The following is a 24,905-nucleotide window of genomic DNA, read 5'->3' on the forward strand; positions in this document are numbered from 1 at the left end:
CTCTCCCCATGTCCTATGAACCACCACCATAAATCCTACTCACCCTTCAGCAGCAGCTGGAATAGGAGCCTGGCGTAAACCGAAGAACGTTGCCCACCATCCAGTTCTACAAGGCCTGAGTTACTAGCCACAGCAATCACTGACCCGCAGTACACAGAGAGGAATTCCGGGAAAAGATCAAGAAAGAGGCACTCTGCTCTGGCAAAATAGGCGAAATAGGCCCTTAAATAGTTAGAAATATTTCAAGAGAAACATTTTTAGAACCTAGATTCTCACATCCTCCCATAGTTAGAAAACACACAAAAATCATTTAGCTGTCTGTTCCTCAGGACTCGCAATAATCCTCCGGGAGATGTATGCTTGATTAAAACCCCGCACCCCAAAATCACACGTGTACTAGCCTTCCCCCACCTTTTCAGAATAGTTCCTCAGGGAGATCTGAGAGGCTGTCTCCAGGCCACAGTCCTCAGTAAGACACTGAAGAAACTCAACTCACAGGTCTTCCTTTGTGCTTTTTTTTTTTTTTCAAGTTGACACGGGCTTTTTCCAATAAGCCCCCGCTCTGGGGGTGCCCTTTATCCTCCTTCTCAAAGCTCAGCTAAGGAGACTCGACCGCAGAGCTGTATCTCAGTCATCTTGAGCCCTCAAGACGTGCCCACAAGGTGTGTAGAAGGTGCAGTCCTCCTACGGTTTCTCACGTACTTCCAGTGAAATTCCTGCTTCCTCGCCCTCCACATATCTCCTCTATAAGCTTTATCTACGCTGCCGGGGCTACAGTTACACGCGGAAACCCTCCTCTGACAGATATTTTACAGACTGTGTTACGTCGCTCACTGAGCGGCCGCCGCCGCGGCTTTCCAGCCGACTGGAAACTCCAAGTTCTCGCGAGACCACCTGGTAACAACTAGCGCTCCTGCTTTGCCAGGCCTCCAGCCCCACCCGCCCCGCAACCCCCGCCTCCACGCTCGCCCCGGCGCGGGCGGACGCATGCCCCGCCCACATCCCCGACCCTGCAGGGCTGTTCGCAGCTACCCGCTTCACGCTGGCTGCAGTCCGAGGAAATGGCGAACCAGGTATAACCAACTGTTACGCTGGCTGAGTGCAAGAAAGGAAGGGAGGGAGGGAAAGCATGGAGCTGAACCTGGCCGCTGGCTTGAGGGGAGCGGGGGGCGCGTGGGACTTGGCCCGGGGCCTGACTCTGGCTGGTGGGGCTGAAAGGCGGCCACGGGGAGCTAGCAGCTGAGCGGGGAGGGAGGCGGGAAGCTTTGTTTCGGCTCCTTTGGGGGGGCGGGTTCTGCTGCTTCGGGGGAAGCCGAAGCGGGATGGGGGTGGGGAGAACCGGAGAGTGGGGGCGGGGTGGGATCGGTATGCTGGTATTTTGGAGGCGGTGTAAGAGTCCCCGCGCTTTGCGTACGTAAAGTCACATCCCTTGTCGTGGATCATACTTACAGGTAGCAAAGCTGCAGCCAGAGCCCGTGCTCCTAACCCCTAGGTTGTGTTTCACCATAGTAGTTCATAATTGAGCTATTATTCTGCCTCCAAGGACTGTACTTTTGGAGGCTCCGTAACGTTTTGGAGCACCTGGGCACCAGAGCTTTATACACACGCTACTTTAATCCTTTTGTAACACCTATGCAAGGGGTCGCGGAGAGTCGGACACGACTGAGCGACTGAACTGAACTGATGCAAGATAGTACCCCATTTTAGATAAAAAAAACTTGAGAGTTACAGGTTAGTCGCGATTAGTGGTCACACTAAGGATAATGAGCCGGGGTTGCACCGGCTATTTACTGGCTATTACATATTAGCCAGTAAAGGCAGAAATATGCGAGAAACAGGATTAATCTAACGTCCCTGCTTGTTTCAGTGTTTTACAAAGATAAGAAAAGACTCGCAAAGAGTCGGATACGACTGAGCGACTGAACTGAACTGAACTGAAAAGTGACACTTCCCCAAACTCATCAACCAAAGTTACACTGTTACACTCTTTCTCCACATTTTGCATTCTGTAGCACTTTGTGCGTCTCCCTTTAAATCACACATTTTGTAATTATTGGTTTTCAAGTCGTCTATAAACTCAGGACGACCTTTATTCCATAAACATGTTTCTTAATCATTCTGTGAACTAATCAAAACCTTCCTCATTACACGTGATTCTGTGATAAAGGAGAAGTATACCAACTGGAATCTGTAAAGTGCACTATACTATAGAAATACAATATGTCATGTATATAATTTTAACTTGTCTATTAGCCACATTAAAATGGCATTCAGTTTAGTCACTCAGTTGTGTCCGACTCCATGAATCACAGCACGCCAGGCCTCCCTGTCCATCACCAACTCCCGGAGTTCACTCAACCTCATGTCCATCTTGTTGGTGATGCCATCCAGCCATCTCATCCTCTGTCGTCCCCTTCATCTCCTGCCCCCAGTCCCTCCCAACATCAGAGTCTTTTCCAGTGAGTCAGCTCTTCACATTAGGTGGCCAAAGTATTGGAGTTTCAGCGTTAGCATCAGTCCTTCCAATGATCTTTAGAATGGACTGGTTGGATCTCCTTGCAGTCCAAGGGACTCTCAAGAGTCTTCTCCAACACCGCAGTTCAAAAGCATCAATTCTTTGGCGCTCACCTTTCTTCACAGTCCAACTCTCACATCCACACATGACCACTGGAAAAACCATAGCCTTGACTAGACGGACCTTTGTTGGCAAAATAATGACTCTGCTTTTTAATATGCTATCTAAGTTGGTCATAACTTTCCTTCCAAGGAGTAAGCATCTTTTAATTTCATGTCTGCAATCAGCATCTGCAGTGATTTTGGAGCCCCAAAAAATAAAGTCTGACACTGTTTCCACTGTTTCCTCATCTATTTGCCATGAAGTGATGGGGCCAGATGCCATGAATTTAGTTTTCTTAATGTTGAGCTTTAAGCCAACTTTTTCACTGGCATTAAATTGGATTAAAGTTTAACCCAATATATTCAAAATACCATCCCAACATGTAATCAGTATTTTTGTAATAGTCTTCAAAACCTGGAATTATTTTACAGGTACAGCTTATCTCAGTTCAAACTGGCCATTTTTCAAGTGCTGAAAAGCTACATGTGGCAGGTTGCTGCTGTTTTGCATAGCACAATTGAAAGGGATAGATGCAGTTTTTGTTTTTTTTTTAGATTCCCCATTCTGATTTTCTTTATTATACCACTTCCTGCTGTGCAGTTTTAATGTAAACCAGTGTTACTTACACCAGCCTGAGCAAAAAAATTTCATAGGGCACATCTTAAGCATTCAGAGCCCTTGGGCCCTATACCAGACTACTGAATCAGAGTCTCTTGGAACCTGTATTCTTAACCTTCTCCTGTTTATGCGTTGTAGAGGGTCATTAAATATTTGATGAATGAAACTTTTTTTTGGTCGTGCAGCTTGCAGGGATCTGAGTTTTCCCCTCCCTCACTCCCCCAACAGGGACCCAGGCCCCAGCAGTGAAAGTGCTGAGTCCTAACCACTGGACTGCCAGGGAATTCCCGAATGAAACTTCCACATGTGATAATCTCAATGAAAAATTTTTAATGAATACTGGAGTTGGCGATGGACAGGGAGGCCTGGAGTGCTGTGATTCATGGGGTCGCAAAGAGTCGGACACAACTGAGCGACTGAAGTGAACTATTTATATAAAGTATTAACACGTGCCAGGCAATTCTCAATATCACTTGGAATTGTGTCATTGAATCTGTGATATACTTTCTAAGATTACATTCATCATCATCTAAATTAACTAAGTAGTTGTGATTAGTTCAGGAGGATAAACATCTTGCTCTGTTTTCCCCCATTGCAGGTTATCAAGTGCAAGGCTGCAGTTGCCTGGGAGGCTGGGAAGCCTCTTTCTATAGAGGAGGTAGAGGTGGCACCCCCAAAGGCTCATGAAGTTCGAATTAAGGTAATGAAACATCTAAGGCACTGGCAGAGAAGGCCTACAATTAGGTCTCTGGATAGAGGAGTCCTCTGAGGTCTACAGAGGAGAAATCCCCAAGGACAGTGTCAAGGAGAAGGGACTGAGAGTCATCCAGCCATGGAATCCCAGCTCTCAGTCCTTCCCTCTCAGCTTTGCAGTGCTCCTCTCCTCTTTTTAGCGTGGTGTTGCACTGAACAGCCTTCTCCATGGATCAGTGGATGAGTGCAATTGATCTTCTGTAGCCTGTGTTTAGGGTGACTTTATAGGATGTTCCCCTTTCTACTGATCCCATAACTTAAGATGTGTTTTTAAGATTCTTTGGATTATTGGAAGAAACTTCAAATAAGATTTGGGAACAGGTTCCTAACTGACTGGATCAACAAGCAAGTGAAGCAGGCTTGGTTAGAGAGCTTTAAAATGTACTGACCTTTGCAGACAAGTCCAAGGTTCAGGGGATTCATTATTCCAGCACTTCTTAATCTCTGCTATGGCAGAGAAAGTGAAGTTACCCCTGGAGAGAGGCATATTGCACAAGGCAGCCAGCTGGATACTCTGGCATTCTACTCTGTACTTGTGATGTAAAATCAGTGCTTTAAAGTAATGACCATTGAGTAAAATGAACCTTCTAGAAAGAAGTAACCATTTTTTGCTATGAATTGGAGTATACTTCCCCCATCCCACATCCAGTTCTCATGCTTCTGGGGATTACATTTAACAAGTCGAGAAGCCAGGGCTAAATAACTTTTTCAGATTCTTTTAACCCAGGCCTAGGAATCTGAAATCTTTACAGAAATCAACCTGATTGTGATTTTGCTACTACAGAAAAAATTGATCCTGAAAGTGCTAATATGAGCTGTATGGGGCTACCAGTCTTCCCTGGGAAACTGCTAACAAACAGCTAAGAATGTTACATTGTTATTGGGTTTAAATGTGAGAAGCAGAAAAAGGGACACTCCCAAGACTTTTCCTTTCTGTGCTTTTGGCAGTTTGAAAAGAAAACAGAAACTTGAAAGCCAGAAAAAGTGGGATAAAGGGCTTATTTAAGCAGAAATTCTGTGTGGCTGCTAAAGAGGGAGTTGGTCCAGTAAAAGCTCTTGCGTTTTGCCCAGACCAAGCAAGCTGGCCTATGTCTTTTTAGAAATCTCATTCCCCAACAGTCAGGAGGAGGCCAGCAGTGAGATGGGCTCTGCCTGCTTTTGCACACAGGTGGTGTTCCTCTCCACACCCGCAGAAAGCACCGTGCCCATAACATGCCCTGGTTTACCTTCTTCTGCTAACATGTATTAAAAAGGAGAATAGATACACTGTGTTTCATTGCCTGTAAATGTACCATTACTTTTATGTACCGCTAAGAAAATGCTGCCAGTTCCAATTGTTAAGATGCCATTGGTGATAAGCATGTGCTGATTTTAGAGAGGTTAAAATATGAAAGAAATTTATCTTCTAATCAATAAAATATGCTGTTAAGTAAAAATGTCTCTCCTCTTGTTGAGGTCCTTTAATGGACCGGAACCTGGTGGTCTGGGGTCAACCGATAAGAAAGTAAAGGAAAAAGAAAGAGGCTGATATTCCTTGGTTTACGCAGAAAGTCAATAAAGCCCCTGGCACGGGGCTTGCTCTCTTCACGAAGGCCTCAGGTGCCTTCTCAATGGGGTGAAGGCACCAAGCACCTTCTCAAGAGGGTCTTAGAAGCCCAGGCAGGAAAGTGAACCCAAAGGACCTCTGAGCTCCAGGAGGTCAGCCTGAAAAAGAGAGAGAGAGAGCAAGACATGGGGACCAAAGCTCTGATGGAGCTGCTGCTGCTGCTGCTAAGTCACTTGTCGTGTCCACCTCTGCCACCCCATAGACGGCAGCCCACCAGGCTCCCCTGTCCCTGGGATTCTCCAGGCAAGAACACTGGAGTGGGTTGCCATTTCCTTCTCCAATGCATGAAAGTGAAAAGTGAAAGTGAAGTCGCTCAGTCATGTCCGACTCTTTGCAACCCCATGGACTGCAGCCCACCAAGCTCCTCCGTCGATGGGATTTTCCAGGCAAGAGTACAGGAGTGGGGTGCCATTGCCTTCTCCATCTGATGGAGCAGAGGTATTTTATTCAACATTGTGTAGGTATTTATACTGTCTCACAAGATAGCTATTTTCAGCAGAGATAAAATCAAAACTTACAAATTATCGAGGAAACGAAGTCATCCATATGAAAGAGAGAGAATTGTAAATAATCACTTACCATATGGTTCATAAAAAGGAAGAGGGTGCTTATCACCATATAGAAAAACTAACGAAGGAAATGCCTGGATTCCTCCGTCCCCAGGAGAGGCTTGCCTCTCCTCTTAATTCCTGAATATTCAGGAATTAATAAGGAACAAGAGAATTCCTGACAGATCCAAAACAGCACACAGGAAGCCTCCTGTTAGATGCTTCCTGACATCTTTTGACCTATGTGTCACTCTTAATTGCATGTGCATACACTTAGATGCTCTGTAATCCTGTTAGATTATTGCCACTGCAGTTTGCCACACTGATGCGTATACACTGAGTGGGGCTGATCCTGAAGGGAATTATCCAGTGATCCTGGGACATGAAGGTGCTGGAATTGTGGAGAGTGTTGGTGAAGGAGTTACTAAGCTGAAGGCAGGTAAGGAGGGTATTTGAACCCCTTATTTTACAATTTTGGCTTATTTTTATAGGAAATTATATTGCTGATAAACTATACATTGTTTATTTGTGAATAAGTTACCGCCTAAGTTGTCAAGATTGATTTTATTCCTTATCTGGAAAACAGAAATATTTGAGAGCTTTTTCCTTTCTGATTATGAGACTGCTGCTTATCTGACATGGTTTTTGCCCAATTAAGCAAGAATTTTGAAGATGCATCAAGTCAGTATATTGAAGCACATGACCTTCTTGTTCTCCACTTACTGTTTTAAAAGTTTCATTTAGATACAAATTTGAAGCTTGTATTTTTTTTTTTTTTTGCATAGTCAGGCAGTGTCTGAATGATGTTATGTAGGTAAAGTTCTAGGCCTTAAAGTTGTTAACCTGCAAAGCTGTGTGAGTTTGACAAGAATGGGAATCTGTAGGGGCTGAGGTGTTTGTTTAGAATCAGGTGCTACCAATTCAGGATAGTGTCCTTGCGTTTGTTTTCTAGGTGATACGGTCATCCCACTTTACATCCCCCAGTGTGGAGAATGCAAATTTTGTCTGAATCCTAAAACAAACCTTTGCCAGAAGATACGGTTCGTATCTTTTTATTTTATTCTTAAAACAAGAGGTAATATTAATCATGATAAGTAATTATGTGGCAGTTTATACAGAGCATTCTATGTGTATTACTTCATTCTGTCTTTATGGCAACCTGTCATCACTGGTATCACTGTATTTTCATAGATGAGAAAATTTATACTTGGAAATTAAGTGGTGTGCTCAGCATCATCAGCTGTTAGGAGAGAGAATACAATTTTCTGAACCCATTCTCTTTCCATAATACTAGGCTAAATTTGCCAAAATAGGTAGTAAGGAGGGACATGGTTACGAAATTGAATGAAAGCATTTTTATGAGCCATTTTATTGTCCATGAAACCGAAGTAATAAAACTTAGCTCATAAGGTTTTGGGAAGACTCCAAGAGATAACATAACCCTTTGACAAAGAAAAAGTGGTTATTTTATTGTAGCAAGGTAATACACTTAAAGCACTTTTTTGAGGCATTTAAGATCTTGTGTCTGTTTTCCCCCTTTTGCCTCTTTTTTGTCACTGAAGTAGAACATACATATAATGAAGTAATTAAAGTGTACAAATACTAAGTGTACAGCTCAATGAACTTTTATGCCTATACACACCTAATAGTTATAACCTTCACTCAGATCAAGATAGACAACCCTTCCAGCTGCCCACAAAGTTCTTCATGTCCCTTACAGGTCAACACCTACCTCCCTCGAATGTAACACTATTGTTTTTCACTATAAAACTTCATACAAACAGAATTACGCATAATGTGCTCTTTTGCCTGGTTTCTTTCATTCATATTGTTTGCTGAGGCGGCCATGCTGCTATACGCCTCTGATTCTCTTGTTTCATTCCAGATATCCCTGTTTACCCTTTCTCCTGTTCATGGACATTTACATTGCTCCCCAGTTTGACCCTGTTATGGTTAGTGCCACTTAGAGCATCCATGTGTGTCTCTTGATGGATATCTTGATGGACATTTATGCAACTTTCTCTTGGGTATTTCCCGAGGATAGAAGTTGCTGAGTCGTGGGATATACTCCCACCCAGCAGTATTTGGGAGATCTGTTTGTTTTTGCATTGTTTTCTAATGCCATTGACAAAAGTAGTTTCTTTTTTTTTTGGGGGGGGGGGACAAAATTGCATTTATTTTATCACATAAACACAGTTACAAGACTAAAACCAAAAAAATAAAACTATAGTCATTTTGAAAGGGAATTCCAAACACTATCTGAAAGACTTCTGATGTACCAAGTAGAATAATGGTTGTAGGCTTTTTTGTGGCTGTCTGTAAGCTTTTAGGACAAGTTCTTTCAAAGTTTAAAATATATCCCATATCACCTTTTGTTCATGAGCCTCTTCTGAGAGCAGAGCAGTTTCTGACATTGAGAGCTAAGCAAATTTAACTTGTTCTCATAAACATATAAAGGTTATTGGGGTAGAGCTTTGTCACCTGTTTGTTTCTGGCTGTATTTATGTTTCTCTCAAAGGAAATGTTCTTGAATCCACAGGCAGTTGACTTTTTCTTCATCTATATATATTTTATTTATTCCTATATATTCCAAAGGGTTTATCCAAGAGTGTACATCAAGTTCTAGTGTTTATTAAAAGTAACATATTTATTAAGCAGTCTGTGCCAGGCACAATGCTAATGCTTAAATAACCTCTCATTTGATATTTTAGCCATCTCTAAGAAAGATGGTTTCTCTGAATTCTAATGACAAAATGAAGGCACAGAAGTTAATTCACTTGACAAGGGCCACATGGGATTTGAACACAAGTGTGTGTGACCCTCTAGAACTAATGCCAAAAAAAGATGTCCTTTTCATTATAGGGGACTGGAATGCAAAAGTAGGGAGTCAAGAAATACCTAGAGTAACAGGCAAATTTGGCCTTGGAGTACAGAATGAAACAGTCAGCAAAAACAAGACTGGGAGCTGACTGTGGCACAGACCATGAACTCCTTATTGCCAAATTCAGGCTTAAATTGAAGAAAGTACGGAAAACCACTAGAACATTCAGATATGACCTAAATCAAATCTTTTACGATTATACAGGGGAAGTTAGAAGATTCAAGGAATTAGATCTGATAGGGTACCTGAAGAACCGTAGACGGAAGTTCGTGACACTGTACAGGAGACAGGGATCAAGACCATCCCCATGGAAAAGAAATGCAAAAAGGGAAAATGTTGTCTGAGGAGGCCTTACAAATAGCTGTGAATAGAAGAGAAGCGAAAGGAAAAGGAGAAAAGGAAAGATATACCCATTTGAATGCACAGTTCCAAGGAATAGCAAGGAGAGATAAGAAAGCCTTCCTCAATGATTAGTGCAAAGGAATACAGGAAACAATAGAATGGGAAAGACTAGAGATCTCCTCAAGAAAATTAGAGCTACCAAGGGAACATTTCATGCAAAGATGGGCCCAATAAAGGACAAAAATGGAATGGACCTAACAGAAGCAGAAGATAGTAAGAAGAGGTGACAAGAATACACAGAAGAACTATACAAAACAGATCTTCACAACTCAGATAATCATGATGGTGTGATCACTCACCTAGAGCCAGACATCCTGGAATGTGAAGTCAAGTGGGCCTTAAAAAGCATCACTACGAACAAAGCTATTGGAGATGATGGAATTCCCGTTGAGCTATTTCAAATCCTAAAAGATGATGCTGTGAAAGTGCTGCATTCAGTATGCCAGCAAATTTGGAAAACTCAGCAGTGGCTACAGGACTGGAAAAGGTCAGTTTTCATTCCAGTCCCAAGGAAAGGCAATGCCAAAGAATGCTCAAATGACTGCAGAATTGCACTCATCTTACACGCTAGTAAAGTCATGCTCAAAATTCTCCAAGCCAGGCTTCAACAGTCTGTGAACCATGAACTTCCAGATGTTCAAGCTGGATTTAGAAAAGGCAGAGGAACCAGAGATCAAATTGCCAACATCCACTGGATTATCAAAAAAGCAAGAGAGTTCCAGAATAACATCTATTTCTGTTTTATTGACTATGCCAAAGCCTTTGACTGTGTGGATCACAACAAACTGTGGAAAATTCTGAAAGAGATGGGACCATCTGACCTGCCTCTTGAGAAATCTGTATGTAAGTCAGGAAGCAACAGTTAGAACTGGACATGGAACAACAGACTGGTCACAAATAGGAAAAGGAATACGCCAAGGCTGTATATTGTCACCCTGCTTATATAACTTCTATGCAGAGTACATCATGAGAAACGCTGGGCTGGAGGAAGCACAAGCTGGAATCAAGATTGCTGGGAAAAAATATCAATAACCTCAGATATGCAGATGACACCACCCTTATGGCAGAAACTGAAGAAGAACTAAAGAGCCTCTCGATGAAAGTGAAAGAGGACAGTGAAAAAGTTGGCTTAAAGCTCAACATTCAGAAAACTAAGATCATGGCATCTGGTCCCATCACTTCATGGGAAATAGATGGGGAGATAGTGGAAGCAGTGTCAGACTTTATTTTTCTGGGCTCGAAAATCACTGCAGATGGTGACTGCAGCCATGAAATTAAAAGACGCTTACTCCTTAGAAGAAAAGTTATGACCAACTTAGCATATTAAAAAGCAGAGACACTACTTTGCCAACAAAGGTCCGTCTAGTCAAGGCTATGTTTTTTCCAGTAATGATGTATGGATGTGAGAGTTGGACTATAAAGAAAGGTGAGCACCAAAGAATCGATGCTTTTGAACTGTAGTGTTGGAGAAGACTCGTTTGAGTCCCTTGGACTGCAAAGAGATCCAACCAGTCTATCCTAAAGGAAATCAGTCCTGAATATTCATTGGAAGGACTGATGCTGAAGGTTAAACTCCCAATATTTTGGCCACCTGATGCGAAGAACTGACTCATTTGAAAAGACCCTGATGCTGGGAAAAATTGAGGGGAGGAGGAGAAGGGGAAGGCAGAGGATGAAATGCTTGGATGGAATCACCGACTCAATGGGCGTGAGTTTGAGTAATCTCCAGGAGTTGTCAATGGCCAGGGAGGCCTGGCGCGTGCAGTCCATGGGGTCTCGAAGAGTTGGACATGACTGAGCGACTGAACTGATTTGACTGTGTCTGCTTTTAGGGCCCATATTCCTAAGCAAGATGTTACATCAACCATTTAGAATATCAAAAATAATTTTGAAACCGTTGCAAGAGAGAAGATAACTTGAATCCATGGGGACTATCACACTTTTGAAATAGGCCTCCTAAGAAATCTGCTGATCTGGATCAGTTCAGTTCACTCACTCAGTCGTGTCCGACTCTTTGTGACCCTATGAAGTGCAACATGCCAGGCCTCCCTGTCCATCACCAGCTCCGAGTCCACCCAAACCCATGTCCATTGTGTCGGTGATGCCATCCAACCATCTCATCCTCTGTCACCCACTTCTCCTCCAGCCCTCAATCTTTCTCAGCCTCAGGGTCTTTTCAAATGAGTCAGCTCTTCGCATGAGGTGGCCAAAGTATTGGAGTTTCAGCTTTAGCATCAGTCCTTCCAATGAACACTCGGGACTGATCTCCTTTAGGATGGACTAGTTGGATCTCTTTGCAGTCCAAGGGACTCTCAAGAGTCTTCTCCAACACCACAGTTCAAAAGCATCAGTTTTTCGGCAATCAGCTTTCTTCACAGTCCAACTCTCACATCCATACATGACCACTGGAAAAATAATAGCCTTGACTATTACTTTGTTGACAAAGTAATATCTGCTTTTTAATATGCCGTCTAGGTTGGTCATAACCTTCCTTCCAAGGAGTAAGCGTCTTTTAATTTTATGGCTACAGTCACCATAAAATGATTTTGGAGCCCTGAAAAATAAAGTCAGCCACTGTTTCTACTGTTTCCCCATCTATTTAGTTGCTTGTAATCTTTGCTGTATGGATGCTGTTTTGACTTAATGCTTTTTGAAGTTATATATTTGCTCACAGTTTCATGATAGAATTTTTCTTTTTTAAAAAATTATTTTAATTGGAGGCTAATCACTTTACAATATTGTAGTGGTTTTTGCCATACATCAACATGAATCAGTCATGGGCACACATGTGTTCCCCATTCAGAACCCCCCTCCCACCTCCCTCCGCATCCCATCCCCCGGGGTCCTCCCATTGCACCAACCCTGAGCACCCTGTCTCATGCATGGAACCTGGACTGACGATCTGCTTCACTTATGATAATATACACGTTTCAACGCTACCCTCTCAAATCATCCCACCCTCACCTTCTCCCACAGAGTCCAAAAGACTGTTCTTTACATCTCTGTCTCTTTTGCAGTCTCGCGTATAGGGTCACGTGATGGAATTTTAAAATAGTTTCATGTGATCCATAAGTTGTACCTGTTAAAATTATTTCAGTACTCTTGACAGGTAATCTAGAAGGATATTGAATGTTGGAAAAGATTCATAAGATTATAATTCTTTTAAAAGTTTTCCTAATCAGGCATTGGTGAAAGGTGCTAAATTGATTAATGAATACATTAGAAATTAAAGTTTTGGTCTTAGCACAGTCTTCTAACTATTTACTGGTCATTATTTTAAAAAATTGATTTCTTTTTCTTTAGAGTCACTCAAGGAAAAGGATTAATGCCAGATGGCACTAGCAGATTTACTTGTAAAGGAAAGACAATTTTACATTACATGGGAACCAGCACATTTTCTGAATACACAGTTGTAGCTGACATTTCTGTTGCTAAAATTGATCCTTTAGCACCTTTGGATAAAGTTTGCCTTCTGGGTTGTGGCATTTCAACTGGCTATGGTGCTGCTTTGAACGCTGCCAAGGTAAGTGTTGGCCTGGGTTTTAGCTTCCACCTTCTAACTTCATACAGCAAAGCTTTGCTGAAATAGTGAATTTGGCCCAACCTTAAAGAAACCTAATGATTTCGCTGACTCTTACGAAATGAGTACCTTATAGGCTGTCTTTAATGTTAGGTGGAGCCTGGCTCTACTTGTGCTGTCTTTGGCCTGGGAGGAGTTGGATTGGCCGTTATCATGGGCTGTAAGGTGGCTGGTGCAACCCGGATCATTGGTGTGGACATCAATAAGGATAAATTCGCAAGAGCCAAGGAGTTTGGGGCCTCTGAGTGTATTAACCCCCAGGACTTCAGTAAACCGATCCAGGAAGTGCTCATTGAGATGACTTATGGGGGAGTCGACTATTCCTTTGAGTGTATTGGTAATGTGAAAGTCATGGTGAGTATGCCTGGTTTCATTCCATGTGCTTGTGTGTGTGTGTGTAACTGCCTTTTAAAAAGTAATTTCCTTTATTAAGATAAATAGTTGTTTTGCAAAGGAGAAGTCTTAAATTCTCGGATAAGAATGGTTGCTGAAAGAAGGGAAAAGTAACTACTGAACTATACAAGGGAAAGATGAAGGAAAATGTCTCTTTGCCTTTCAGTCTATGCTAAATCTTAAAAGTGCATTTCATTAAATGAAAAGGCAAAATGATGCAGTTATAGAGAACATGGGCTTTGCAATTAGATATATATCCACATAGCAACTCAGTAACCTTGAGCAACTACTTCTCTACATCTGTTTCCTGAAGTGTAAAATGCAGATAGTAATCAGGTATAGGTACTGGAGGTATGTTGGCAGAGTAGACACTCAGCAGAAGTATTACTGTTATTTCTCTGCTGCTGCCTTTATTAAGGTCTTTAGAATTTCGTGCTGAGACTTACTTTTTAAAGTAGACAACAAATAAAAGCTTTAAATTCTTTCAATTTGTGTTAATATTTAGCCAAGTTAGCAAATTCTTTTAAAAGTACTTGTTAAAATTGTTCAATAAAATTAAACAACTTAATAAATACTTGGATCATTTTGTTTCCTTTTTTCTAAAAAAGCTCTCTCTAAAAAAGCTCACTACCCTGTCCACCAGAAGTTTCTGGGGAAGTAGATATTCTTAGCAAAATGCACTGACTTCTGTGGTTCTCCTGCAGAGAGCAGCGCTGGAGGCCTGCCACAAAGGCTGGGGCGTCAGTGTGGTAGTGGGAGTGGCTGCCTCTGGTGAAGAAATCGCCACTCGTCCATTCCAGCTAGTCACGGGCCGCACGTGGAAAGGCACTGCCTTTGGAGGTAATTTGATAGATGAGGACATTTTCTTCTGTTTTCTTCTGTTTCTGTTATTTCCTTTAGCAGAATTGTAATCCCAATGAGTACTAACCCTGGGGACTAGGGAGGTGCTCAGCTTCTTCTGAAACACAAGGCTACTTTTTATACACTGAAAAAAAATACTAATATTCCATTAATGAAATAGCTGGGACTAGGTCAGAAGCTTAATACAGGATAAACCAGGCCAGTCACCTTGTGTCATCTGGTAGACTTCCATAGGTTATTGGCATTTTTTTACTCATTTTCCCAAAGAGTGCAGTGATCCCTGCATGTGATCATGCTTCTCTAAACAGTAATGATTTTAGCAGTAACCAGTCTGAGTAAAACATTAAGTTAGACAGAGCCTTATAACAAAATGGAAAAGCTGCCAGACTGATCATTTTTCCCTTGAGTGATCCTAAAAGTATGTGGTTACTTATGGTTGCCAACTACCAGGAGAATGCTAAGAAACAGTTTCTCTTTCTTAGGGTTGCTCAGCTAGGGAAGCGAAAAGACATCAAAACGTGTTTATATATCCCAACTATTGTGAATGAAGGAAATCTTAAGTTTTTAATAGATTTTTTACAAATATATTTATATCCTTACAATTCTCCTAAGTGAAAAGTATTACATAGCATGAGTTTCAAATGAAATGACCTGCATCTAACAAGGTGTCTCATTCCCTGCCTTTATCATGCCATTTTTTTTTCAAGGCCAGAAAATTGGGAAAGTATGAAAAATGAGGGGTTTGGCCTAAGTTTTACTTCTTTATACTACACAAATTGTCAAGGAAAAAGTCAGGCTAACTAAACCCTCTTTTCAAAGCCCTAGACACTAAAATGCCCCACTTGAGTGTATTAGAACAGACTTGTAGAGCCGCACATGCAGCTCAGGAGCATCAGCTGAGGTTCCAGAGCTGTATTTGAGAATGTTCTAAAAATGTCTGAGAGACTGAGCCAGTGGGGCTGGAAGTAACTTTCTACCTGAAGCCTCACCGAAGCACATGCTTGTTGGGAAATAAGCTGGAACCTTGGGGCCCCGTGGGTGTGCTAACACATGACTCACAACGTAAATAGAAGTTTTGGTGTAGGGAATAGCGGTGGCTGTAGTTGTCTGTTACTAGGAGATTTAAATGAGGAAAAAAAAAAAGGCACCAGTTTGGAATGAAAACGTAATCTGTCGAGGATGTAAGGAGGAAGATTTGGAAAAGGGTCAGAAAGATCCCCACTCCAGTATTCTTGCCTGGAGAACCCCATGAACAGAGGCAGCTGGTGGATGGCAGTCCATGGGTTTGCAGAGTTGGACACAACTGAAGCGACTTAGCACACACACAAAGGAAGCTTGAAATATAGTTCAAAGAAACCCTAGTTTAAAAAGTGGGAAGGCTTATTTGTACATTTACTGCTTTTAATAATAGGAGTGAAAAATTGAAGGATCTGACTTTGTTTAAAATCTTAACATGTAAGTAAAAGTCTTCTACTTTGCTTTTCAGTTCACAGTTTTTTAATTCTGAGATGTTATCTTTATTGTTGAAATTAAAAGCATAGAAATAAAGTCGCATATCACATCAATTTTGTTCTTCGTTGAATTTCATGATTATAGAAATTTTGCTGTTGTGGACTTAAATAATCTTGTTCTGAGACTTCTAGAGTTCTGTCCTGTATAGCTTTAAAATCTCCTTTAAGGTTTGAGATTTCAGTAAATCTTAACACAGAAAAAAGAAAAGAGATCAAAATGCATCTGCTTTTTTCTTAACTAAAGATGTGTATTAAATTCTTCCTCCTCTCTAGGCTGATTTTGAAGTTTTTCATTCCTCTTTAATTCATGAAAAAATTCATTCTCTTAGATGTCTTTGTCACCTACTAAGTAATAAGCATACTATAGAGATTTGTTGGAAAAAGTAATGAATAGACCTATGATTTCCTTTAGGATGGAAGAGTGTAGAAAGTGTCCCAAAGTTGGTGTCTGAATATATGTCCAAAAAGATAAAAGTTGATGAGTTTGTGACTCACAGTCTGCCTTTTGACCAAATTAATGAAGCCTTTGATCTGATGCATGCAGGAAAGAGGTAAGCTTTTTCTTTAGCTGTGTAGTACAGACTGGTAATGATTTGGGGCTTATGGAGGGAGAAGTATTAAAAAAAAAAAAGTTTTAGTGGTGTTAAATGATTCTGAACCTTTGTTTATTGTTTTCTTCTCTTACAGTATCCGAACTGTTGTAAAGCTTTAAGTTCAAAAGAGGAGAATTCTTCCATCCTTGTAACTAAGTCTTGTGGTCTGATTGGAGCAGCCACACAAGCAGAAAGAAGTTCTTTCAAGTTCACAGCTTCTTAGATCTTCATTAATCTACTCTAAGCAATAATGTTTTGTGTGTAAATTCCTACATGTCTAATCAAGGATAAGGCTAATACTGTCATAAATCTGTTTGCTGATCTCTTCTTCACATAAATAATTGCTGGCTCATTAAGGAATATTTCTAACATAATAAAAGGAATGCCTGTATATGTGAGGGAGTTGTCAGCTGTTTTATGCTGAATTCATTCTCATGATTCCTTTGTTATCTTCATTCTTTAAAGGAAAGACGGAGGAGGCAAGGCAGTGGTGAGTGTATGCCGTTGTCTTTACTGTCATTGGTAACTTTCTTGTAACTTTTAAGGATCTCAGACCCATTATTAAAGAACAGATTTCTCCGGTCAACCCAAATCTGCTTTGGTGAGATTATCTTTTTTTTTTTTGGCTGCACTGGCTCTTCGTTACTGCACCAGCTTTCTCTAGTCACGGTGCATGGGCTTCTCACTGTGGCAGCTTCGCCTGTTGCAGAGCACAGGCTCTAGGGTGCGTGGGCTCAGGAGTTGCAACATGTAGGCTCTACAGAGTGTGCGGGCTTAGCTGCCCCAAGGCATGTGGAATTTTCCTGGACCAGGGATAGAACCTGTGTTACTTGCATTGGCAGGTGGATTCTTAACCACTGGACCACCAGGGACACTGAAGATTATCTTCTTGAGGGCAGGTACCATGCATTGTCCAAACTTAGATTCCCAGTTCCTGGTATGGCATCTGGCCCATACAGAGCACTAGAATTCATCACTGAAACTACCTTTTAAGTAGGTAGTTTTGTGTTGTTGATCACTCTGTGAACTTATTTCCAGTATATGGAAAACATTTACTTACTGAATATCCAAACTGAAGCACTTATTTTGTCAAATCTTAACATTTTGCTCTTCCAGACCACATTGCCTTTCCTCTCCTGTGATATAGTCAGCATCCAGAATCTGGTTTTTATCACTGCCACCCAGGTCGCCATACTTTTACTGTACATATCTGTAAACCCGCCAGTCTTCAGTGTTGTCATCCATGTTTTAAACCTGATGCTATCTTACTCTGCAGCTTCTCATTAATCACTCATTACTGTGGTTAATCCCTGTTGTATATGATGCTCCCATTCATTTAGTACTGTGCAGTGGTATTCACCTATATGAACTACCATCATTTATCTGTCTCCAACTAATGGCGTATAGTTGTTTCCAAAATTGTTTCTGTATTGCTAACAACACTGGTGGAACATCCTTGTACATCATGCTCAGGGTCAGTCATGTAGGATGTGTATCACAGGATAACATTTTAAACCTCACTAGAAATTGTCAAATTGCTCTTCAAAGTAGTTGTCAATTTTTACAAATCACATGGGTATGGAATGACTTTAATTTGCATCTCCCTTAATTACTGGAGTCTTTCATTCTTTTGGTCATTTTTTTTTTTTTCCTTCTGAGCTTCATTAGGTCCTGAAACCAGGTACCGTGGGTTTTACTGGGTTTGAGTCCCAACCATGTAGGTTCAAGTCCCAAGCAAGGTTTTGGTTGGGTCCGAGTCCCAGCACATGGGTTCAAGTCCCAATCTGAGGTAAATGGTTTCAGGACCTTTATTCATCAACTCTCAGAAAAGACAAGATTATGTGGTCACCGTGAAAAAAAGAAATCTAAGTATATTGACGACATCCTTCTCCCTTCCCCTCTTGTTCCTTGCCTGCCAGGCTTGAGAATAGAGTGGAGGGGCCAAACTGAAGAAACCCAGGTCGAGGATGGACCCGTTTCTGTAGAAGGCACATAAAGGAGAATCCAGGAAAGAGGAGGGGGCTGGAAGGAAGTAAATACATCAAGCATGAGAAGATATCTGTCTTCCTCTGACTTAGATTATATCCCATTAAAAGTTATTACAAGACAATGGCTATATTTGTGCTGTACAAAATATCTGAAACCGTGCAACTGATTGGGACTTGACTCCACAGTCATTTAGGTGAGATCACACACCCACATGGTCTCAGGACTTAATGTAGCTCAGGTTCTTTTTTCTTTTTTTAATTGATTAAACATTTTTTTAAATTTTGTATTGTGGTATAGCCAGTTAACAATCTAGTGAGAGTTTCAGGTGAAGTTCAGGTTCTTGATGTCTTTTTGCAGAAAGAACACACTGAGAGACAAAGTGATAGATAAGAAATGGGTTTATCTAGAGAGTAGCACATCCACAGACAAGGTGTGGGCCGTCTCAGGTGAGATCCCCTGTATTTCCTTTTTTGTAAGGTATCTCTTTACATCCTTTGCCCATTTTCCTATTGGATCAATTCTTTTCTTCTGATTAATTTTTAAGACTTCTTTATTCTAGATGCCAATCCTTTGTAAGTTTTATATTTTTAATATATTTTGTTTTAAATTTTTATTTTAGTATGGTCAAACCTATCAGTGTTTTCCTGGTGGTGGTGGTAAGTTGCATTTAGGCTTCTTTACCCTGAGCAGAATAAAAAAGCAAACAAAATGGTGCATAGTCTTAACATACCAGTAATCCATTAACACAAGTACATGAGCGCAATACATGCAAGAGTTAGAACATTCAAACAGTAGAGAAAATAACATGAGAAAGCAAAGTTAAACTTCCCTCTCTCCCCCAAAATTGGTATGTATCTTCCCAGAAGTTTCTATGAATGAAATAACATGTATACATATATTTTAATTTATACAAATTAATACTAATTAACACTATTCTGTGCCTTTTTATTTTTTCCACATTATATCTTAAGACTGTTTTCATATCAGGACATTGATATACATATCTTTGGTTGAAAGCATGTGCTTTTACTTGTTTTAATTCTGATTGATGTGGCTTAATTGCTCCCAAAATGAAAATAGAAAATAGCAGTTATGGTCAGGACTTCTTTTTGGATCTCTGGTGCATTTGAAGGACAAGGCAGTATAATCTAGCTTCTCTGATTTTATCTAGAGGGCTAGAGACTCAGTAGGGGCCCAAAGGGCTCCAACCTATTGTCCTGCATAAACTGGAAGAGGAAATTAAAACTAGATTCTACCCCAGCTATAAGAAATGTACTTTAATCTGGTTTGTTTTAGCTCAGCCTTCCAGGAACAAAGTATATTTTACTGCCTTAAACAACTGCAGTAACAACATATGAGGGTAATAATGGAGAAGAGCTAATAATTCTTTTAAAAGATTCTTTTGAATGAGAATGGCAAACATTTTATGTTCACCAATATGAGAAAGTAAAGCAATTTTAAGATAGTAAAATAATGTAACCCCAATTCTTGTAGCTGGTCAATTAGGAAGTTTACTTTTCATTTCTGTCACAGTGAAGTGTACGTAGTCTTGAGCCAACTAATTCAGTTTAACAGGTATGAGCATTTCCTGGATGAAAGCACAGTTGCCTCTTTGAAGGAACCAGTATCACCATGAAGATTCTTGGATCATGGGACTATAGGTTTAAAGTATTTCTTGTTAAGATCCTTTCAATACATCCTCTTGGATGGCATCTGGGCTGTTATGTATATTGTGGAACCAAATAGTTTTTGGAAGAACATACACAACACAGGGCTAAAAAACATTCACCATGTGCATGTAAGCAGATCTGTCCTGGCTGTTCAAAATTAGAATTCTGCCACCTTAGAAGTATTACTGGGAATTCTTGAAGTTTAAACTGCTTTATTGGATAAATGGTATAAAATTTAACACAAATGGCTAATCTCTCCACTGTATATTTTATGAAAGCTAGTGAAAAAAAATTTTTGAGGATCTGAAATTTTACAATACTACCAACTTTTAACAGCTTTTTGTTTCTCATTGAAAATATTCTTATACTTGGCATTTTTCAAATCTTGCCAGCTTTTCCATTTTCAGCATGTTGGGCTATTTTGCTATTTAACCCACCTAGTGATGTTCACTGTAAAAAAACAGGCCATGAAATATATAGGCATGTCTGACTTGGAACAAGTTCTCTATTATGTGCACAGGGGACTAACATAAAGTAGAATGGGTGGAATGATGAGGTTATAATGTTGCATTATATCCAAACTTTGTTACAGTGGAGCCAGTTAATGTGTGTACAACTTAAAAATGGCTATACATAATGGTACTTCCATTTCTGTCATTTCAAAGCAAAAGTAAATGTAGCTGGTGATTCTCAAATGTTTTGCTGACCTGGGGAAAAGGGAACATATTTTACATGTGCAGAATGCTTCACATCTTATGCTTGGCTGCCAGTCTCCCAAGTAGGCTGATGATCAAAGCCTTCAAGTAACTAACAGTTCTTTGGCCCTAGAGATACTGTGTAACCCAGGAAAAACGACCTACTCAACCAATTTTGTTTCGATTAACATGCAAGATCACGTTCTTTGTCAGCAAATACCCTTTAGAAAAAATACACCACAAACCATATTTGGAAAACATTTAAGTATATTTAAACAGTTACGCAGATAATAAGTGCATAGAACTATAACAAGAAAATCATATCTTTAAAGAAACAATTTATGAAGTGAACTGGCACAGTGAACCAGTATATACAAAGTCCTCCATTATACAGATTTCTTTTGGTGGAACTTTATAAGAACAAAGCGGATGGGATGGGCTTTTAAAGCACAGATTTTTATCAAGCCAGACATCCTTAACAGAATTCACTGAGATGAGCTAATAGGCACATGCTCCCTTCAGGAAAGGAGTGCTGATTCACCACAGAACTACCCTGACTCTAGACGGGGCTGAAATAGTCCTGATGACCAAGAATCAGATCTAGATGAAACTGGAAATTTGCTTTCAAATACTTGTTGCTTTCTTTTTGCAAATCTACATCTTAATACTAACAGTTCTTATCCTTGTCTATTTTATTTCCTCAGAACCACCCAGGGCTCAGATGTACTGGTAAAGTTTGAAAAAATTCTAAATTTTCTGTTGACCTCTGACCCAAGTACTAAAATAAAGTGAATTTGATTTAGTCATGTTATATATATAATGAAACAGTTGCTAAGTTCTGTGTCATTGCACAAATAGGATACCTCCTTAGAGACAGAAAGTTGTCCAAGCCATGCAACTAGTTTAAAAAGAGAACTCAGCCCTGGTGTCCTGCTTGTTGATCTTGTGATCTTCTGACACCATGATGCAAATATGCCTACGAGTGTGTGAGAAAACACTGCCATGTGTTTGTTGTTGGAAGTGGGATGAGGAGGCTGGAGTACTAGTAAAAGGGCCAAGCACCCAATTATAGTAACAATTATAAAAGCTCTGCAACAGTAAAAAGGCTGGACCTGCACAAAAAAAAATTATTTAAAATACTTTGAACTCTTAACATAAGTGGTAAGTGAAAATCTTTCCAGGAAGCCCTTCTTGAGTGCTCCACATAAACTGATTTTTGGCACATTTTTTGGCAATATTGACACATTTTAATATAATGACAATTACCATATACAGACAGCTCTGCTGTTGCTCACTTAGGTCCCCAGAATGAAAAGCAGCAGGTAACAGTCGCCAAGGCCACCTTACTACTGCCTTTCCTTTGTAAGATAACCAAATGCAAGCCTTTTTTTTTTAAAAAAAAATACTTGGCACCGAAAGGAAAAAGACGTAAGGAGAAGGCTGCCTACCCTTCTGAGTTGAGACTAAGTGGAGCCACAGAATTTCAATGCATGGAGCCTGTGCTGCCTTTCTTTAGATGTTCATTTTTCTAAATAAAGCAAAACATGTTAATAACTTCTAGAATATCAGCATAATGCAGCCTGTATTGTAAAACCATATCCTTAAACCATATCCAGATGTTTTTTCCCAGTCTATTAGAAAATGGGCTATACATCCACATTACAAGTGGTACAATTTGCTCCTCTGGTAGCTAGAGAACACACACCATCAGATGTAGACAAAATCGTAGTATCACACTATCAATTCCAGTGTTCCCAACTCTGAGACCACTGAAATATCTCCACCATCTCTATAGCATGTTTTGCCCTCAAGATTCACTTCATTTATTATTAAAAAATAGCTGAAGGGTTTATGGGCTTCCTGGGTGGCTCAGTGGTAAAGAATCCGCTTGCCAAGCAGGAGATGCAAGGTCAGGAAGGGTCAAGATGCAAGCAGGGTCAGGAAGATCCCTGGAGAAGGAAATGGCTACCCACTCCAATCTTGCCTGGGAAAGCCTATGAACACAGGAGCCTGAGGAGCCTGGCAAGCTGCAGTCCATGGGGTTGCAAAAGAGTTAGACACAACTTAGCAACAGGCAGCACACACGTGATTTATGAAATTTATAATACAACAGTTTCAAAATGAATTACTTCAATTAACTTTTAAACCAGTACCCTCCAAGTGAGATATGTTCCAAGAACAGGAGCAACCACAAATTTTGCACTTAGGTTTATTGTTGGTAGTGATTTTGGTGGTGTAATTCTGAAATTATTTTACATGTCATGTAGAATCAAGCAAATAATATTAGTGTTGTTCAGAACCAAAATTCTCACCATGGGAGAAGGAAAATACAAATATGAAATAGGGAAGGGTGAGGAAGACTAGTGTTAAATTTGAAATCAAAGTATCAGAATGAATTCATGATTTCTTTTTTAATTAATTTTTTAATTGGAGGATAATTACAATATTGTGATGGTTTTTGCCATATATCAACATGAATTTATAAAAAATGCATTTCCTGGCTCTGTTCCCTGAAAGGGCCAAGGAGCAATTAACACCCCAGCAGCACCCAGATCTTGATTTACAAATACCATTCCTCATGAAGAGAAACCAGGGCTCCTGGGAGAAGCAGCCAGTTCCCAGTCTGGGGCAGGAAAAGTATATGACAAACTTAGGACATATGGCAAAAAGCAAGAACGTGCCCAAAGACTGACAGGCATAGAGCAAAATGACCCATAAATAAGTTAAAGGTGCTTCCACCGGCCAAATATGGAACATTGAGAGGAGTGACCAACACTTTTAGAAACAATCAATAAGCTAATGCTGAAACTCAAAAAGAAGTGGGCAGAGTGAGGGGGAGCCTACTTTTTCAAGTGTCAGTTTCATAAGAGATCAAAAAATGGTGGAAAAGTGTTGTTCTACAGTTAAAAAAAAACAAAAAAACCCACAGAAGACAACTGAATGCCATGGTTTGGACTCTGCATTTAAAAAAAAAAAACACTTTGGAGAAAGCTGACTCAGGTGTGAATGTGTACTATACATTAGACAATCCTGAATATTCAGTTCCTCGGGTGTGACAACTGTACAATGATCATGTAGGAAATGTCCTTCCGTTTTAAAAGAGATGCTGCGACTGTAGCAGATAAAGTACGATGCCATTCCTCTCAAAGAAAAATGCTTGTATCGAGAGATGAGGCACGATAACAACTGCTGAACAGAGGAAAGGGCATATGGGTGTTTCACTGCACTATCAACTTTCTATAAATTCAAAAATTCTTCAAAATTAAAAGTTGGAAGTTAAAAAAACGTGCAGTGGGGGAAGGGGGCAGAAATAGCTTACAGACACAATTTGGGGGCTTCAATAAAGTGGAACATCCGTCTCTCGAATTTAATCAAACTTAGTGAAAAGCCAGAGTGATGACGAGACAAACTGAGAAATCAAGCTGAGACGGCAAATTCCTAAACATCTTCTTCCTATCAATTTAGACATGACGGTGACAAGTAATATAGAAGTGTTGGTGAATGGGTTCTAATTCACCTTTATACATTTTGTCACCAAAAGCCATAAACTGAAGATAAAATGCAAACATGTTTCCCTTCTAAATTATAACTAAAAGGGGGCTGAATGACTGGCAGGGGAAAAAAATATTTTAAAAGTTAATACAAAAAATAAAAAGTTAACACACTGACATTTTGAGAAGTTGGCAGAATGATAAAACTACCCTAGATGTTTTCTCATCTAAATCTAATAAACATTTGTAATTAGACATATACAATTAGACTAGAGCCCCATGCTGTTTTTACATCTCCCAAACCGAGAAAAGCATCATCACCAGTGTGGTGTTTTAACAACAAAAAAAAACCATCCCACCAAGACTTTTTTCCTTGAGCTTGTTTTCTAAAATTAAGACACTGAATAAGCCCACACCGCTAATTCCATGATCAGTACATAAAATGTTGCGCTACCTGTGTGGCAATCTGTCTTAAACGACTCTAAGAAACATGGTTACATCTCAAACACTACTGGTAGACTGCTGAACTAAACACACACGACTGGAATTTTTATACAGTCATTCAACATTAAAAAGTATTTTTACTCAAATCATCATGAGTTTATTTAAGACGGTGAAATCAGCCACCCCATTCCCACCACTTCTTTCTAAAATCCCAAACAAAATGCAGCAAAGTTAACAACCACGTGGCAGAATA

The 24,905-nt window shown here is 40.2% G+C and overlaps 1 protein-coding gene across 1 annotated transcript; it reads left to right on the plus strand.

Annotated features, from left to right (window-relative positions):
* Window positions 1-933: 933 nt before the first annotated feature.
* On the plus strand, window positions 934-16,754 carry LOC129561460 (alcohol dehydrogenase class-3). The gene is made up of 9 exons (XM_055433971.2): window positions 934-1,073; window positions 3,834-3,935; window positions 6,440-6,581; window positions 7,095-7,182; window positions 12,729-12,948; window positions 13,099-13,359; window positions 14,103-14,238; window positions 16,183-16,321; window positions 16,458-16,754. The coding sequence occupies exons 1-9, from the start codon at window positions 1,062-1,064 to the stop codon at window positions 16,480-16,482; spliced, it is 1,125 nt and encodes a 374-aa protein (XP_055289946.1). The 5' UTR covers window positions 934-1,061; the 3' UTR covers window positions 16,483-16,754.
* The last annotated feature ends 8,151 nt before the right edge of the window (window positions 16,755-24,905 follow it).

This window comes from Moschus berezovskii, chromosome 5 (genome assembly GCF_049115385.1).
Source record: "Moschus berezovskii isolate FMDL1 chromosome 5, NW_MosBer_1.0, whole genome shotgun sequence".
NCBI classification, from domain to species: Eukaryota; Metazoa; Chordata; class Mammalia; order Artiodactyla; family Moschidae; genus Moschus; species Moschus berezovskii.